The sequence below is a fragment of the Cnephaeus nilssonii genome (genome assembly GCF_951640355.1).
Source record: "Cnephaeus nilssonii genome assembly, chromosome: 12".
Taxonomy (NCBI): domain Eukaryota; kingdom Metazoa; phylum Chordata; class Mammalia; order Chiroptera; family Vespertilionidae; genus Cnephaeus; species Cnephaeus nilssonii.
The window spans coordinates 52,064,375-52,083,825 of NC_137083.1; the positions used below are offsets into that span (position 1 = coordinate 52,064,375).

Here is a 19,451-nt window from a genome sequence, read left to right on the forward strand (position 1 = left end):
TTCGTAAATATTTCTCTCTGGCTGGAAGTACCCAGTTGGCAACAACTAGATATCAAGGCCAAGAAACTCCACTCATGAACTTCTGAAAATATATTTTCCAGGGTTAACCTGGAAATATTGTTCTGGTCACCTGGCCAGTTCCACCAAGTCACAATGACAATTTAATAATAATGGAGTCAAACAAAATATACTTTGCAAACTCAGATGTACAGAGAAAACATAAGGTTCTTAATTTTATCTATAGGTAATATAGTTTATGTCCTGAGCCCCAACCTACTGGCCGGGGGATGTGTTTAACCCAATGGGATAATGTGAAAAATGTCTGCAGAAAAATGTTCAGTCTCTTCAGATTTATTTTTTTAAATCTTTATTGTTGAAAGCATTACATATATCCCCCTCTTTTCCCCATTGACCCCATCTAGTCTGCCCCCACCCCCCGCCCCAGACCTTCATATGCATACAAGTTCTTTGGTTGAGCTTTTCCCACCAACCCCCGCCTATCCTCTGAGATTCGTCAGTCTGTTCCATGTCTCTGGATCTATTTTGTTCATCAGTTTACTTTGTTCATTAGATCCACATATGAGTGAGATCATGTGATACTTGTCTTTCTCAGACTGGCTTATTTCACTTAGCATAATACTTTCCAGGTCCCTCCATGCTGCCTCAAACAGTAAGAGATCCTTTTTTATTGCTGCATAGTATTCCATGGTGTAGATGCACCACAGCTTTTTTTCTTTTATAATATATATTTTATTGATTTCAGAGAGGAAGGGATAGGGAGAGAGAGATAGAAACATCAATGATGAAAGAGAACCATTGATCGGCTGCAACCTGCACTCCCCATACTGGAGATCGAGCCTGCAACCTGTGTATATGCCCTGACTGGGAATCACACTGTGACTTCCTGGTTCATAGGATGACGCTCAACCAATGAGCCATGCCAGCCAGGCAACCACAGCTTTTTATCCACTCATCTACTGATGGGCACTTGGGCTATTTCCAGATCTTAGCTATTGTAAACAGTGTTGCTATGAACATAGTGGTGCATATGTTCTTTCTGATTCGTGTTTTAGGCTTCTTAGGATATATTCCTAAAAGTGGGATCAGAAATCTCTGAGACATCCTCCCTGTGCCACACTTCTCTCTTTTAATTAGGATCCAGGTATATGGGGAGAAGGGCGAGATTAATTCTGCCTCCTGGTGGCAGAGAAGTGTCCCGGCCTCTCTCTTGGTATCCTTGTCTCCTCAGGCTACCAGAAAGAGGTCCTTGTCCCTTGGTTGCTGCTTGCCCTGCCTACCAACTGCCAATAGACAGCTTTCAAGCAGTTCTCACAGGGGGGGGAGGGGGGGGGAGGCGGGGATCAGGAATCTCACCGGTTCTACTGAAATCCCTTTTCTCTCTCCCTCTCTCTTTCCCACCATCCCCTGGGGACTGGGAGGTCTGCTCCTTCCATGTCCTCTTATACCACCAGCAACAAGAAAGTTCACAGATTCACTGTCATAAGAGTAGGACACCATGACTACATACTCCAGACTCAAACCTTGATTAAAATACTAATAATATTGTAGTGCATTTACTATGCTTTAGTTGGTAAAATACTTTCCATACATTGTTTTATTTAATCCTCACACCATTCCTATGAAGTAAGCCTATTTGATAGTGAAGGAAACTGAAGTCCATGGAGGTTTGGTAACTTGCCATAGAACATGCATCTCATTAGTGGTGGGGAGTCAGGATTTGAACCCAAATGTGTGTGATTCCAGAACTAACTCTCTTAGCCACTATGTTATACATACTTCTAGTCCAGCAAAATGTAGAAATACTAGAAAATAATATACAATTGTCAACAGCAGTTGTTGGTGTTTATAAGCCACTTTTGCTCTCTTTAAAAAGAATTTCTTGAAGAATAGGAACAAATAACATTGACTTTCCACTTATCCAAAGTCAAGAAAATTAGAAACACAACTTTAAGATGCTCTAGCTAGCCCTACTCATCAACGGTAGGGAAAGAGAAGGGACATTGCATAAGGCAAAGAGCACTGGTAAGCACTGAAGCTGAGAAATTTTGGAATGTATTTTTGTTGTTATCTTTTTCATTGATAATCCTCCCAGACCCAAACTCAATAATTGTCAAGATCTATGAATTTGGCCCAAGAGGTCAGACAGTACTAAAAATGAGAATACCATGCGACTTAAAATAGAGGTTCTGATGGAAACTAGGAAGGTCTCTTTTTTAAGAGAGCAAAAGTGGCTTATAAACTCCAACAACTGCTGCTGACACATTGTAGTGGAGGAAAGCCATGCTCTGGTCCCTTGTGCAGCAAACAACTAGATTTAAGAGTTTTAAGGAGTTTAGCAACTCAAGCTAATTCACTGAAAGCAAAACAAAACAAACAAGATGGCCCCTTCCAGTGTTTCTCAAAACTGGGCCTGAGGTATTAATTGGATAATTCTTCCCCATGCCCTAGGACTCAATGAGGAGCTGGCACTCAGCCAACTGGATTTCCACAGCAGACTCCCACCCAGGGAATTCAAGGTTTTCCAGCCACACTCAAGGCTCTAGTGCAGTGATGGGCAACCTTTTGAGCTTGGTGTGTCAAACTTCGCCAAAAAACTGAGCATAACTCGGGTAGTGTGTCACTTTGAGGAAAAAACATTATTTCGCAAATGTTTCATCCTCAGGAGCAGCAAATGTTTCATCCTCGGCATGCGGCCGCCTCAGCGGCCGCGTGTCATCAGAAATGGCTACGCGTGTCAGTGCTGACACGCGTGTCATAGGTTCGCCATCACTGCTCTAGTGGAATGAACAGTAGTGGTAACTTTAGCATGTTCACTGCACCATATCTAAACCTGTTAGGTCATGGTAGGGTTTAATGGAGCCACAGGGAAATAGAAGGAAGTAGCCTTCAGAAGCTAGCCAAAGGCACCAAGAACCAAACAGCAGCCAAGCCAAAATCTCCAGGAAAATGTAATGTTCCATTAAAAGAGAGGAAAATCCCATGCCTGAGGCAGAAGGCAGAATCAGGAATTCAGGGAAGGGCAGAGAACCAGAAGGTCAGAGTTAGGCAGAGAAGTTGTCAAAGTGACAGAAAATAGCAACAAGTGAACAAGAGTGGGTAAGGATGAAACCGAGAGCAGGGGGTGGGTCAGGGTAAACAAGCAGATGCCAATCCAGACATCATGGATCACCTCTGCTAAACTGCCCTGTGCTGAAGAGAAGCAGAGATTTCTATCAATTACAGAAAGACCTGTTTCAGAATCCATTTTGGTAAACTAGGAAGAATATTAAATCATTCTTTTAAGTTTCAACAGATGCCTTTTTCAAAGAGAATTTTAAGTTATGTTTGAATTATAATGTTTCCCAGCAACTTCAAGAGGCAAGCATTAATTTGAAAGCAAACAGATCAAACGACATTTTATTCCAGTAATTTTAGAAATGAATATATAAATCCCAAAACCATCCTAAAATTGATTTCTGGTTACATATGACCAAATGCAAGTAGTGTGGTGATCCTTCATACTATGTCAAAATATAACAAAATAAGAATAATAACAATAGCAATATTTATTGAGTATTTTTACTCCATGTGGGACTCGAAGCATTTTTCATGTTGTTAACTCATTCATTCCTTCCAACAATTCTACCAACAAAATACCATTCCCACTTTATAAACAAGAAAAGGGAAATAGAAAGAGATTAAGGAACTTCTCCGAAGTCACCTAGTTCCTAAGGGCCGGGGGTCAGGATTGGAACCCAGGCTCTCGGGGTCCACATTCCGATAGCTTCACCTGGGAGAGCCCCATTAGTGATAAAATCCTGATTCAGGACTGCCATGTGTCCTGGGTACGTTCACAAGTTTGATAGTTCTTCATGATCTTAAGCAATAATATTTTCATTGCCTTGTAGCCACTGTTCAGTGATGGGACGTAAATCAATGCCTGTTAATTGTACTAAAATAAATGTGATTAAATTTATAAAAACTACTTATATTATTATTATTTTTTAAAGGAATGTTTTACAGGCTTGTGAAGATGCTGATAGAGTTAGGTGACCAGATTTTAACATTGGTAAAGCGGGACACCATTGGACAGGGGGGGGGGGGGGGGGAGGGATAGAGAGTTAGAAACATCGATGAGAGAGAAACATCAATCAGCTGCCTCTTGCACACCCCCTACTGGGGATGTGCCCGCAACCAAGGTACATGCCCTTGACCGGAATCGAACCTGGGACCCTTGCGTCCGCAGGCCGACGCTCTATCCACTGAGCCAAACCGGTTTCGGCTACTTATATTATTTTTAAATAAAACTCTGAAAATTTAAAAGCAGATGTCCATCTGGGGTCATTTTAAAAATGCTTGGACTTTTGCTCAATCTAAAAAATAAAAGTACTTGAAATTTTACTTTAGCAAAATGGCAAAGGAATGCAAGGATAATTGCAATAGAAGGAAAATGACTTCACCACTGGAAGACTGGATTAGAAATAGGATCCAAGGGTCTTGATTGCCATTCCTCAGCATTGGTCATCACACAGTGGAGTTGTGGAAACTGGTATCTTGTAGCAACTGCTGCAGAGTTCACGGTTAGTTACAATGAGAGCTTCACCTGTTGAGCACTTTATACAACATACTGTGCTAAAGTGCTGGCACACATGGTCTCATGCATCTCTAAGACCCTGTGAGGTGATCTCACAGTCCACATTTTAAAATGAGGGATGAGAGGACCAGACAGGTGATTAAAGTAGCTCACTTAAGGACAAAAGTCTTGGAAAATGGACAGAACCAGAATTCAAACCAAAGTCTGTGGGACTACGATGGTTTTGCTCTTTCCCTCAAGTCCACTACACTGTTCTACTTACAAAAGTTTATCATTGTCAGTATAAACTTTACCTTAAAGCTAGGTATCAGCTCACTACGTTGAGCTCATAGTTATTAAAATACAACTCTATGTCTACATAGTGACAGTGCTCTAAATATATTGACATTTTCCAAAGACTGTTTTATGGTCTCCAAAACAACCATGCAAAGAGAGGCAAGAGAAGTGTCCCAGGGGGGACAGGTTAGCATTACTGTCTCTCTCCTACTGCTCTCTCTGATCCCCTCTGTCATTTTATGGGGAAAAGCGTTCCTTGGATCCAGGCTTCAGATGACCAGACTTACACCAGAGCAGCTCCACAAACGTCTGCTTCAGCTTACTGTTTCCCAGAATGAGAATACAGGAGTGGCAGGCAGGATAAAACATTGCACTTACTTCTGTAATCAGCTTAGTCATTACAGTTCCTTGTAGGAAATAATGGAATGATGTGAGTAAATAGGCAAGAAAGTAAAACAGGAGGAGAAAGAAGAAGGAGATGACCATTTTGATGGCCCTCTTGTGGGCCTCGGTGCTTGGATCGCTGAGGCTGGTTCTGTTCTGCTGCATCTGCCGCGTGTGCTTCCCCAGGGAGAGGATGAGCAGGATGTAGGAGGCCAAACACACAATTAGGGGAAGGAGGTTCCACAGTGTCCCAAGAACATGGATCACCTCATATTCATTCTTTAGCTCTCTAAAGTGCTCAGTCACATTCCCTGAGTTATTAGCTCCCTGGAGAACATAATAGATCTTAAACTCATGAATCAGAGACATGACATCACCACATGATAAGAGCAGCCCACCCAACAGCATCCATATGACCACCCTGGCAACTCTCCACTTGAGCCAGAGGAATGTGGGGTGGGAGAAATTGGCGATTTTCAGGCAGTAGAAGACACCGAGACAGGTGGCAAGCCAAATGCTCAGATGATTTGTAAATGTCCAGAAAATATCAATAACTTGCTGTAATACCCCATCAAAAAGTAGTTTGGAAAGTAATATCCTTTTTACACAATCAAACAAGAGAATCCACAGCTGAACAATCCTGGAGAGAGCCAGGTTAGTGATGATGAAGTCAGATAAAGAGATTTTCTTGCTCTTGACCCAGCTGCTGCCATTGACCAGCACAATGAAGACATTCACCAGCATTCCCAGAACAAACAGAGTGACAGAAAGAAAGAGAAACACCCACTTGGTGAGTCCTGACATTCCAGCTACCAGGCAGACCTGATCTTTGTTCTTTCTGCTGCTGTACAAGCGCCTTGCTGATTTGAAATTTCTCCCTGTGAACCTGTTGCCTCTACCTGCTGCTTCACTGAACCTGTCTCTTTTCTTTTCCCAGTTTAGGCTGCTGTAGAGCACAGTTTCTGGAAACCTCTCTGGCTCTTTCGGGTTAGTCTGTCCTCTTCACAGATAACATGGATCTGTGATCTAAACTCAGCTGCTTGTTGCCAACATGCAAATAGAGTCGTGTCCAGTGTCACACAGAGAAGGGAGAGATGTGAGTCACAAAGAAGATGGAGGACTTGGATTCAATTTCAAAGGGAGCAGGGCTCTGAGCCACCCAGAACAGAAAAGTGAGTGTCACTGGAAGAGTCACACAAATGATCAGGAGGGAGGAGACACAGAAAGGGGAAATCACAGAATTCCACCATAAGGCACTGTCAAGTGCTCCCCAGAATCACCCTGGAGGAAGGCCAAGTCTATAAATAGAAAAAGTTTAGCCACTACCACTACTGCTCCTCTTGAAGTATGCCTTACTTGGGGGCCCCAAGTTCCTCCCCAGTGAGCCATATTATCAGAAATATAACATATCTCAGCTACCCAAACACCTGTGTGATAGCAATAATGGAACACAGCATATAAGTTATTCAAAAGACGGATTTTCAGAATACATGACCACTGTGTAGGGGTGGGCAGAAGCAGATCTGAGTTCAACCACCTCAGGAGGCAGTGGGATGACCCAGGCAGGTCACTGATATCCACATTCCTTTACTGATTTTCAAAGACTACGAGAACGTGTGAATAATGAAGGCCGGCAATTCGAGCACTTACAGGATTGTATCTCTGAGCACTGCACCATTGTGACATCCTTTTCAGTTAATAAAACTACTGTAATTATCATAACCTGCATGTCTTTTTCCATATGAACAACTGTAAATCTACTTTTGCCCACCCCATATTGATAAGTAATCGAGCTGACAGAGATCACACATAGATAGCACTTGTCAAGCAAAGGAGGCTTATTTATTTACAGAAATGCCTTACAAATGTTGACCATGACTAACAATAATATTTTATGTGACATATATACAAGTATATGTCACTATATAAAAAACATATATGTCACAATCTAAATATAAGTATGTAATATATACTGTATATATGTGTGTTTGGGAACACGAAGGTTTCACAAAACCATATTTCCCCGTTCTACATGTGTGGCTTTCTGATATTTTCTATCATATTCTACTTCCTTCAATGTTGCTTGCTGATCACAAACTTGATTTTGCAACCTACTAATGAGTTGTGATAAATACTGTTTGAAAACATAGTATTTATCTGGAGGACAGAGAGAATTCAAGATACAGAGAGTTCATCAACATTATCCAATGAAAGACAGAAGGTTATGGTTTCAGGTCCTCTCAAAAGGACCTCACAGAGTAGCAGATGCTAAGTCTGAATGAATGAGACAGGCTCTTCTGAATGAATGCTAAGGAGCCACTCACCTGAGCTAAGTGAGCCTCCTCAATCCTGGCATCACGTGGTGTACAATATGATTTCAGAACACTGCAGAGTCCACTTGGGCATAAGCACAATACTCTTTAATCCCCCTCAGCTTTCTCGGGCTAACTTAACAGCCTGGCCAAGTGCTCCCAGAGCTGCGTGCTGCAGAATCAGGAGGCCAGTTCCCCGCTCTCTCAGGGAGTCCTGTAACAGGACCACAGTTTTAGGGCTTATCCCACAACCTACCACCCACCCTGTTGTGGTTTTCTGATGGCCTCAGTTCTAGATCCAGATTTTTGTTATTATAACACCTTTTACATCCCCTCATGAGAAGAAATACCCTAAGATCCCCCATCCATGTGTTAGAATTAACCAATGAGAACAAGGTTTAGAATATCCAACATATTAGATTATATGTCACATACTATTTCATGTTTGATCACACATTTTTACTAGTCCATTACTTTTACCCCTTCCAAAGGTAGAACTTGTAACTTTTTATAAGCTGATTTTTAGCAATTCAGGGTTAACTATAATTTTCCTTCCTTGTCTTTTGATCCTTGCCCAGAACAATGGGCACCACATTAGCTGGTGACTAGAGTTCAAAGACTTTGTTGGATACCATCATTACCACTGCTATTATTCCATCAGGGTCTGCTGATATGAATTTTAAGCCCACAGTTATACCATTCCAATTTTTAACATAAATACTAAAATTATCACATTATGATTAAATGTCATTGCATTAGTAATGGCTGTTTCCAAAATGAATGCTGACCACGATCCACCAAAATAATCACATAGACATTCCAAGTCCAGTTCTATAAAGCCTGCAGCTTTAAACACAGTTTGTTGGGGGATCAATACCACAGCTATGGTATCAGATCCTTGGCTCTTGCACTGCAGGCTGCAAACGTCTACAAAGACGACTGAGAGATCATGCTGTACTCTAAACCGTTCTTTTGAGTCAAAGATCGAAGCAAGTGCATCAGCCAGGGCCATGACAAGAAACAATTGGCACAAGCTAGATAATTCTATGAGTTCTAAAAAGGGTACACCTCATTTTATTGGGGCTTTCCTTTACTGTGCCTTACATATACTGCTTTTTCCAAATTGAAAGTTCGTGGCAATTCTGTGTTGAGCGAGTGTATCAGCACCATTTTTTCAACACGCTCAGATGATGGTTAGCATTTTTTAGCAATAGAGTATTTTTAATTAAGGAATGTACATTTTTAGACATAATCTTATTGCACACAACAGACTGCAGTATAGTGTAAACATAACTTTTATGCACTGGGAAACAAACAAACAAAAACTGTGTCACCTGCTTTGTTGTGTTATTTGCTTTATTAAGATGGTCTGAACTAAACCTGCAACATCTCCGAGATATGCCCATGTTTACAAGAGTGTAGGCAGAGTATAGAGGAACCCTAAACTGATAGAGCAGTTCTCCAGGGCACAATACCACCACACCAAGCAGAGAGAGAGTGGAGGGGCCCTCCTGACAGCAGTTGAGATTTTTCCGTTGGGTGACCCTAAAGAGAGTGAGCTGAGAGAATAGACCTCAAACCCCAGGTCAGCAGACTAATGAGGCATGCAGTCCAATATCATCTTCTGCCCCTTCATTATCCTGGCACTTGCTCCACAGGAACTTAGACATAATGGTCCAGGTCTTTGCATCACTCCTGCTTCTGATACTAATCTGCATGACAACTGTGCTGATAAACGTCAGAAATACACTCAGAATTACATGAAGACCAGTCCTGGATACCTGTTAACAATGCTGATCTGATGAGCACAGTCACATGGACACAGCAGAGAGATCAGAAATATAAATAACTAGAGGCCTGATGCACGAAAATTGATGCAAGAATAAGCCTTCCTTCCCTCGCTGCCTGCACCGGCTTCCCTCCAGCACCCAGGACCCGGGATTCCCTCCTCCAGCCACCAGCAGGCACCCGGGACCCAGGCTGCTTCCCTCCTCTGGCTGCCTGCAGGCACCCGGGACCCAGGCTGGCTTCCCTCCGGCCCGGCTTCATCAGGACATCCGGAATGACGTCCGGAAGTACGTTTGGTCTAATTCGCATATTACCATTTTATTATTATAGATGATAAATGGAGTGCAGGCTTCCAGGTCCCTAAAACCCTTACCTGGAGAGTACTCAATGGCAAGTAATAAGCCTGCATAGTAAGCTTCTCATCAGAGTCCTGAAGGCTCACCTTCAAACACATTCATATATTTTGTCTATGGCTAATGCGGACAAGGCACATTTTGTCAATCCTGGTCTCATACTGTACACAATCCCCTTGCACAGAGCTATACAGTTTTCCCACTCAGAATTAACACAAGCTTCATTTATCCCTTTCAGTTCCAACCCCCAAACTGATAAAACTATGTTTTACAAAAACAGAACAGGTGTCTGTTGCCCAGATGTTTTCACTATCATGATACAATAAACACCAGGTATAGGCCCCATTCTTTTATAGTGTTACCCAAAAATGTCCAACCAGTCATTTCCTACCCGACACTGGGGAGAGACACTCCTCCAGGGGTTTCTCATGCTCCTACACATCTTGCCAGATGTGCTAAATATGCAAGGCTCTGACCAGGCTTCAGCTGGGCCATTTTTTAGTGCTGTTTGCTGCAAGCAACCCTGAAGAGGGTAGAGGTCATGTCCCCCTCCAGGACAAACAGCAGTCTTGCTTACTGCTCACTATAAAAGCAGTGATTTTCCCAAGCTCAGTGCACCTCTGCACAATGAAATCCATCTGGGCCCTCTGTGTTGCCTTTGTGGGTCTTGCTGGACAGGTGGAACTGATACAAACATGCTGATATTCATGCTGCTTGCTGTGCTGTGATTAATGTGATCATTTCTCTCTCAGAAGTTTCACGTCTTCTGCCAGCAAGCATGAAACAGTGATAGGCTAAGTTATTAGCTTATAAATCAAGTAAAATCAAATCCCAGATCAATTTGATCACCATTGCTTTTGGCAACCTATTCTAGCTATTTACTCCACGACTCCTAAGCTCCTTCTACACTCCACTGTACACCATGGGGTCCAGGATTCTACAAACCATTTCCCAGACTCCTTTTCCAGATGCCTTGCTGTTAGTGTCTGCCAATATGAAAACTGGCAGATGAGAAGGAAGGAGAAAGAAAAATCCTGCGTCTTGCTCCAACAGGGTGGCACTTGGTGGAAGTCCCTTTGATTAGGAAAAGGATGGGAATACAGACTGCATGAACCTGGAAAAAAACATCTCTTCAGTGCTGCTAGCCCTGCCCAAGGCTGTACCTCTTCACCACACCAGAAACAACTTATAAACACTTCTCCAGGAACGCAGCAACAGGCGCAGGCTCAGCGGCTCCAGCCCAGGGATGTTACTGTTTCTGAGCTCTGGGTATGACACTGTCTCCCTTTTGGTTCCGGCAGAACCCCTTCCTTCTCCCCTCTTCCCTCATTCCTGTAAGTAATCCCTTACATTAAATTCCCCCTGTTGGAAATACTTATACTGGCTTCCATTTACCTGACTGGACTCTGAATGATACCCGGTCCTTCCACCAATTCTGTGGTTTGGAGTTTTAGTTGTCTCCTAGTTTCATCAAAGATTTAACAAACATTTCTGTTTCTCATTCTCCTTGGGTTTCTGGGTGACTTTCAAGAAGAAAAGGCAAACTGTTTAACCTATAATGCCATTTTCATACTGCAACTCCTGCCAATGAGTTTGATTCTGATCAAGGGCATGCACCTTGGTTGCAGGCTCAATCCCAGGTCCTGATCGGGGCGTGTGTGGGAGGCAACTATGTGTGTCTCTCTCACATGGATGTTTCTCTTTCTGTCTCTCCCCCACCCTTCCACTCTCTAAAAATCAATGGGAAAATATCTTAGGGTGAGGATTAACAGAAAAAAAACTCATGTTGGCACAGGGAAGGGGCCAAATTCTGCCAGAAATAGTCACAGGCTTAGAAGAAGAGATGATATTTGAGATAAGTCTTTAAAAATGAAAGGGAGTTCATCTGGCAAGCAAAGTAAAGAAAGGGAATTTCATGCACTACATAAATAGAAGAGATAATGAGGGTGATGATTTTTCTGCTAATACCACACATTATCTGAGCTAGAAAATAACAAATACACATAGTGTTCAATTATATGCTATGCATAATTTTAAGGTATCTAGAGTAAGTCACTTAATTTTCAATGCATAAGGTGAGTTACATTATTGACCCCATTTTTAAGGGGAGGAAACGAAGACTTGGAGATTTTCATAGTAAGCAGCAGAGCAGGGATTCTTACTCAGGCACCTGGCTTCAGAATCCATTGCCTTCACTAAAGACCTTAGAGACCACCTATTGATGGCATCTCAATAAATAAAAGGGAAGAAATGGGGCATCGAGCAGTAATATTAGATCAAGGACAAGATCTTAGATTCCCCTTTCTCTTATACCACAGGGCTTCATCTGCTCTGGCTCCCTATAATCCCCATAAACTCTCAAATCATGGATACAGCTCAAACCAACAGGTGTTTAATGAGATCCTATATAATCCTCTGGGTACCCTACCATGCTTTCAACATTACTCATTTTTCTGTATAACACATTGTATCATGTAATGATCTGCTGCCAAGGTAAATTGGAAAAACTCAACATACTATCCTAGGATACTGGCATCCTTGTCCTAGCAATGCTTTATGCTATGTGACATTAGGCAGACTTCTTGACCTTTCTGACCTTTAGGTTCAATAATAAATGAAGTGAGGAGGAACCAGTCAATATAAATTAGTTGGTTAAGGGCCTGGGTTCTGGAGTCAGATCTGGATTTGGATCTGAGTGCCACTGCTCATTAGTTGTGTGACCTTGGGCAAGTTAATCTCTGTAAACCTCAACTTGCTAATCTGTAAAATAGGCATAATAATAGTACCTATTTTATACAGTTGTTACAGTGATTAAACAACACAGTGCCTATAAAATATATAATGCAAAAGTGTTCTCTAAATGTTAGCTACTATTACCATAAGCATTAACAGGGTCATTGCACTATACATCACCTATACTTGGAACATTTTTATGGACTTTTTGTTTAATGTAGAATTTAATATATATAAAACACATGCTACATATATGCAAGTTATAAAGCAGTCCATGGTTTTTTGTTATGGTGGGCTGAGCTAAGACACCAATGATGCAATAAAAACTATGTCATATTTAGGATCCAGTTATTTTGCAATGGGAGGCCTCCTCACTCTAGATTATCTAGTCTGCATTCTACCAGGGGAAACATTAGGGCAATATTTCTTTTCTTAACCTAAGTGCTTCTTTATTTAACAGGGGCTATTAATTAAGGGCCCTCATTAGGAACTGCAAGCAAAACTAAACTACTTATTTGATGAAAAAAATGGGCTTATATATTGTCCTAGCTGGTTTGGCTCAGTGGATAGAGCATCAGCCTATGGACTGAAGGGTCTCTAGGTTCGATTCCAGTCAAGGGCACATGCCTGGGTTGTGGGCTTGACCCCAGTGGGGGACTTGCAGGAGGCAGCCAATCAATGATTCTCTCATCATTGATGTTTCTCTCTTTCTCTCTCCCTTCCTCTCTGAAATCAATAAAGACATATATTTTTTAATGTGCTTATATTCACTCTTTTTAAGGCCAAGGCTAAAGGGTGCATTTTATGTCCAAGTTCCCTCCCCAAACTTAAAGTGAGACATCGAGTAAAAGCCTGAAGGATTATGGGAGCACAGGTAAGATTATACTTCTACTTATAGTGGAACTCATCTAAGAGAAAGCATAAGAATAAAAAGTTGATCATGTTATTTGGAAATAAAGGTAAAAATGTGTAAATTCATAAGGATTGGGTTTAACTACAACGCACAAAGAAGTGGCTTAAACAAGGTTTATTTGTGTCTCCCACAGAAGTCCAGAGGTAGATTGCCAGGACTGATGATGGCTCCACGGTCGTCTCGGACCCCAGTTTCTTCTTTCTTCCATCCTGAAGATCGTCTGATGTTCCCAGATGGCTTTCATTTCAGACATGAAACAGCCAGATATGAAGGTCTGGAGAAGCACAAAGTATGGGACTACAACAGAGTCACCTCATTTAAGGAACTTGCCTGAAAGCACCACCAAATGATTTCTGCTTGTACCCCCTTAAGTAACCTTTAACTGCAAAGGTTAGGAATGCAGTATTTCAGCTGTGCATACTGTCACCCCCAATAACAACTGGGTTCTGTAAATGCAGAAGGGAGAATGGATATTGGGTAGTATATTAATCATGTTTCCTATTTTCTGTATTTTGTGATGCATTGACATCTTGGGGCCTTGCAGACCATGGGAGGGACCGCCCCCCTCCCAGGTTTAGCTAATTCCTAGAAATAGTAAATGACTTGCCCATGAGCATGCCTTTGTTATGCAAACCAAGCAATCCTGAGTCCATTAGCCTCCTTTTATCAGGCTTCTACAGTACAGCACACTACTCCTCTACCCAACATCACCCTAGGCCTGTACCTGACAACCAGGGACTGCCTACATAGCCCAGGGCTTGCTGGAAATTATTTCCATGGTCCAATCCTGAACTTGCTCAACTTGCCTATCCTAACTTATCCATCCTTTCCCCATGAAAAAAACATAATAAAAGCTCTGGCCCATACACCCTCCTTGCTCCTTCTGCCTCCTGACCTACCCTGGAGCTTCCCGTGTGGTCCTGCATGGTTGGGTATGGTTCCTCCTCTTGGGAACAGTACGTAAGAAACTTCTCTCTCAAAGGCAGGTGTCTCCATGTCTGTCATCCCATCATATCCAATTAAAGCAAATCCCAGTAGCCGGGCCAGCGTGGCTCAGTGGTTGAGCGTCGACCTATGAACCAGGAGGTCACGGTTTGATTCCCGATCAGAGCACTTGCCCAGGCTGCCGGCTCAATCCCCTGTGAGGGGAGTGCAGGAGACAGCTGATCAATGATTCTCTCTTATCATTAATGTTTCTCTCTCTCCCTCCTTCTCTCTTCCTCTCTGAAATCAATAAAAATATTTAAAAAAATAAAACAAATCCCAGGTATATTATAAAACAAGAAGGCAACTGCAAATCTTTCCCACATTATAGTTTTCCACAACAGAAAGCTGGAATACAGGCAACATTTAAAAGTTATTTCACAAAATCTGTTTACAATGTATTTGGAAGAAGAAGAAAAAAGTTGCTCGTCTCAACTTATCTTCTCACTAGAGGCCCGGTGCATGAAATTCGTGCATGGGGGTTGGGGGGTGTCTCTTAGCCCACCCTGCACCCTCTCCAATCTGGGACCCCTCGAGGGATGTCTGACTGCCCGTTTAGGCCCGATAAATGGGCAGTCGGACATCCCTCTCACAATCCAGGACTGCTGGCTCCCAACTGCTAACCTGCCTGCCTTCCTGATTGCCTCTAACTGCTTCTGCCTGCCAGCCTGATCACCCCCTAACTACTCCCCTGTCAGCCTGATTGATACCTAACTGCTCCCCTGACAGCCTGTTTGTCCCTAAGTATCCTCTCCTGCAGGCCTGGTCACCCCTAACGGCCCTCCCCTGCAGGCCTGGTCACCCCTAACTGCCCTCCCCTGCAGGCCTGGTCCCCCCCAACTGCTCTCCCCTGCAGGCCTGGGTCCCCCCCAACTGTCCTTCCCTGCAGGCCCAGTCGCCCCCAACTTCCCTCCTCTGCCGGCCTGGTCACCCCTAACTGCCCTCCCCTGCAGGCTTGATCACCCCCAACTGCCCTCCCTTGCAGGCCTGCTCCCTCCCAACTGCCCTCCCCTGCTGGCCATCTTGTGGCGGCCATCTTGTGTCCACATGGGTGCAGCCATCTTTGACCACATTGGGGCAGCATCTTATGTGTTGGAGTGATGGTCAATTTGCATATTACTCTTTTATTAGATTAGATTAATCAGCACCCTGACAAATATAAGCTTTAACTTACATGTTTAAAACTAAACTCATTGCCCTGGCCATTGTGGCTCAGTTGGTTGGAGCGTTGTTCTGTGCACAGAAAGGCTAAGGTTTGATTCCCAGTCAGGGCACATGCCTATGCTGCAGGTTTGGTCCCTGATGATAAATGTCTCCCCTCCCCCACTCCACCACCTCCCTTCCTCCCTCTCTCTATAATCACTAAAACATATCCTCAGGTGAGGATTAAAAACAGAACAAAACACTAAACTGTACCCTCATTATCTTCCCTCTTCTCAAATCTGCTCCCACATCCATATTCCTTAGTCTCGGAAACAAAGTGCCACTACCCACACAGCTGTCCAGGCAGGAGCTTCAGAATTATCTGTTGTCTTTTACCATCTATTCTGTCACCACTAGATTCTGGGAGGGGATATATGCTCTTAGTATCGCCAACCCTGAGCCTAAAAGGAGCCTAACATGTAACCGGTACACAACAAATGGATCAATGTGAACCCCAAATGCCCTTCATGTTACCTCTTACCTACCCTACCAACCTTTCTAGGCTTGTTCAGTCCCTTTCTAACTGCCTCCAGACTTTCTCCCTCTAACCCTTCACCTGCCTACATTGTTCATTCGATGAGATGTCCGTCTTAAAACCTTCTAGAGCTCCCACTGCCAAAGTCCTCTGCAAGCTTTCAAGGCCCTTTCTGATCTAGCCTTACTCACTTTTTATGCTCTTCTGTGCCCCACACAGGACTTTATTTCTACCATATTACACTTAGCTACACAGGCTCCTCCCCACACAACCTTCATCAACCTAAATCAGGAGCTCCTTCAATGCAGGACTCCTGTTATATTCATCCATACACTCAGGCCTGCAGGGTGAATGGCATACAGCAAGTATCTAATTGACTTTTGAGTTTAAACAGATGCCCAAATTAATTGTAAAAAGCCATGGAAGAGTAAAAACAAATAAACAACAAAACATTTCCCAAGAGGGATATGTGCTCAGTAATCCATGGACGTTAGTAACAACAACAAAAAAGGTCAAGTACAATACACTGAAGTTAATATGCTCTCATAAGTATCTATGGGATTTGATGAAATGGGCATGGAGGCTCAGTGATATGCCTTGTTTAAAATTACAGCAATAATAATAGCCCATATGTGTTGAGCACTTGATCCAGTCACTACATGCTAAGTAAGCTACATATATTATTTATTATGCTCTTACAGTAGACCTATAAGGTAGATACTACTATTGTCCCTTTTTATTCACAGAAAAACAAAACAACAAATATCCAAGGCAAGGAAAGTTAAGAAACTCACCAGAGACCACTCAGCTGGTGAGGGAAGCAGGGATTCAAATCCAGGCTTTATGATAGACCACTTTTTCTCAAATGACAGGTGCAATAGAAAAACTAAAATGTCAAGATGTACTACTTTATGGACTAACAAGACCCTGAGGTCAAAACACGGGAAACAGCAAAAGAATGAAGAGGAAAGAGACAAAGAGAGAAATTTCATTACTGTGGCTGCATGATTCTGACAGCCGAGAAAACCACCCACAGTCCTATCACAGACTGTGGGACTGACACAGAGGCAAATACAGCAGTAAGAGGGGGCTCAATATTGTCGATACCTGCCAAGTCTCATTCTCCAGTGAGCCTGACAAATTCTAGAACCATCTTCCTAACAATTTCATCTCTCCATAGGAAGGAAACAATGAGGAGCAGACACAATGAACTTTAACTAGTAGAGACAATGCTTGATTAAAAGAGGAATGTATAAAGATAATCTGGTAGAGAAATTAGCTGTGACTTATTTTCCTGTAGGCTATCAGACTGAAAATCAGACAGAGTAAAGAGATAGAGGTATTTCTCCCTCACGTTTGATTCTCCCCCGACCAATTATGTATTAAACTCCCTGTGAGATTCATATGCTCCCTGCATGGGGTGCTGATCATTGTCTCACTAATTAGAAAGGTGTGGACAAGGAACCCGGAAGGCTGGTCAACCTTGAAGCTCTGAATGGTCAGAGCTAACCACTCCCTATCTAATTAAGACAATGGTAACTGAAGCAACTTCCCCACCAAATAATCATGTAAATCCTTACTGATAAAATAATCTGCCTGTTACTGGAATTGCCTGCCTAAGGGAAATGGGTGTATCCCAAACCTGAATAAAAGGGATGGCAAGGCCAAAGCAAAGCATAGTCCTCCCACTAGAGGTGGGCTCCCGCCTGGCCCCCAATATTCCCAAACTAATACTTTCCTAGTCTCTTTCATTTGTGTGCGGCCTTCTCCAGAACCCGAACCCTGAACCACACGGGACATGAAAGGGGTTCCCACAGGTTAGCAGTGAGGAGCAGTGGATTCTAGGGGCAATGGGAGTGGGAGAATGGCAGGAAACAGGCAGTGGGCAGAAAACAAAATGAAAATTTCACATACCTAAAGCTTGCCTCTTTTAAGCTACATGACTTCAATATGCTACTCAACCTCTGCTTAGGGTTTCCTCTTCCAAGGTAAAATGAAGCTAATACTACCTTCTTCCTAGGGTCAAAGTTAAATGAGACAGCGATAAAAGCACTTAGCCTGGCAGGGCAGTAAGCACACAATGAATGTCAGCCATTCGTATGATTACTATAAGAGATTTCTCTACAACTCATTACCTGTGATCATTTCGCATTGCTCCCACCCATCTGCATGGCACACAATGCAAACCCCGACAGATAGCTCAGTAAAGTGATCCTGCCCTCATTTTCATGTCAGTGTTTCAGTGAACTCCAACTCAACGACTAACATTCATAAGGCCCTAAAATGTCGCTGTGCCAGGCTGAGCTGGGCGGAGGCAAAGGGTAGTTTGAATCAACGGTAAACCTGCCTTAAGAACTGCATGGCCCAGCTGGGGTGGCTCAGTGGCTGAGCATCGACCTATGAATCAAAAGGTCATGGTTCGATTTCCAGTCAGGGCACATCCCAGAGTAGTGGGCTCAGTCCCCAACAGTGGTCGTGCAGGAGGCAGCTGATCAATGATTCTCTCTCATCATTAATGTTTCTATCTCTCTCTCCCTCTCCCTTCCTCTCTGAAATCAATCCTATATAATAAAAGTGTAGTATGCAAATTGTCCCCTCGACCGGGAGTTCATCGGGAGTTCGACCAGGGGATGGGGCCAGCCAGGGGAAGGGAGGGAGGCCCTGGCTGGTGGTGGTGGCAGGCGACTGGGGAAGGGAGGGAGTACCCGGCTGGCAGCCGGCAGCCTCTAGGAACCCTACCAGTGCATGATTTCATGCACTGGGCCTCTAGTAAAAATATATTTAAGAAAAAAATTGCATATTCTTTAGGGAACAAAGAGAAACTATTACTAATTTCTCCTGAGCTACAAAGGTTAGGCTGTAATCCGGTTGGCAATGACAAGGAATTCTCAAAACAGCCACAGAGGCATGTCCTTGGTATTTTTGGACATCTCTAGATTAATTGTCTGGTGGTATTTAAGAAATAGATGTTGGCAGAAAACTGTATAGGCAGTGAACAGTGCATCTCATGTGGGTTGGTCTTTGAAGTTGATTGCTCTGGGTTGTATACACATATTAAGAGGAAAATGAAAGAAAAAGAGGAAGAAAAAATAAAATAAAAGAGGTGAGTGTCTAAGCATGAGATGCCAAGATGCAGATGATGGGGAAAAAACATGAACGTTTGATTACCTTTCACCTCCAGTACCTGAAGCAGTACTACCTCAAGGTGAATGAGTTTAGCAAACCTGCCTTGGAAATATTGGAAAGGTGTTTTTTCCCCCAAAATGAAAACAACTTTATTTTTTCTTATTATAAAAGTAATACACTTTCAATGCTAAAAAGTAAAATTAGGATATATAAAAGTTTAAAGAAATAAGGAAAAATCACACAAAATCTCCCTATCCAGAGATCATAACATTTAATGTTTCTTCCTCTAGACTTTTCTAAGCATATAATT

At 42.9% G+C, this 19,451-nt stretch overlaps 1 protein-coding gene across 1 annotated transcript; it reads right to left on the reverse strand.

Annotated features, from left to right (window-relative positions):
• Positions 1 to 5,107: 5,107 nt before the first annotated feature.
• Positions 5,108 to 6,058, reverse strand: TAS2R3 (taste 2 receptor member 3; the record flags this gene model as incomplete). The annotated part of the gene is made up of 1 exon (XM_079786849.1): positions 5,108 to 6,058. One exon carries the CDS (start codon positions 6,056 to 6,058, stop codon positions 5,108 to 5,110), a length of 951 nt encoding a protein of 316 aa, XP_079642975.1.
• Between the last annotated feature and the right edge of the window lie 13,393 nt (positions 6,059 to 19,451).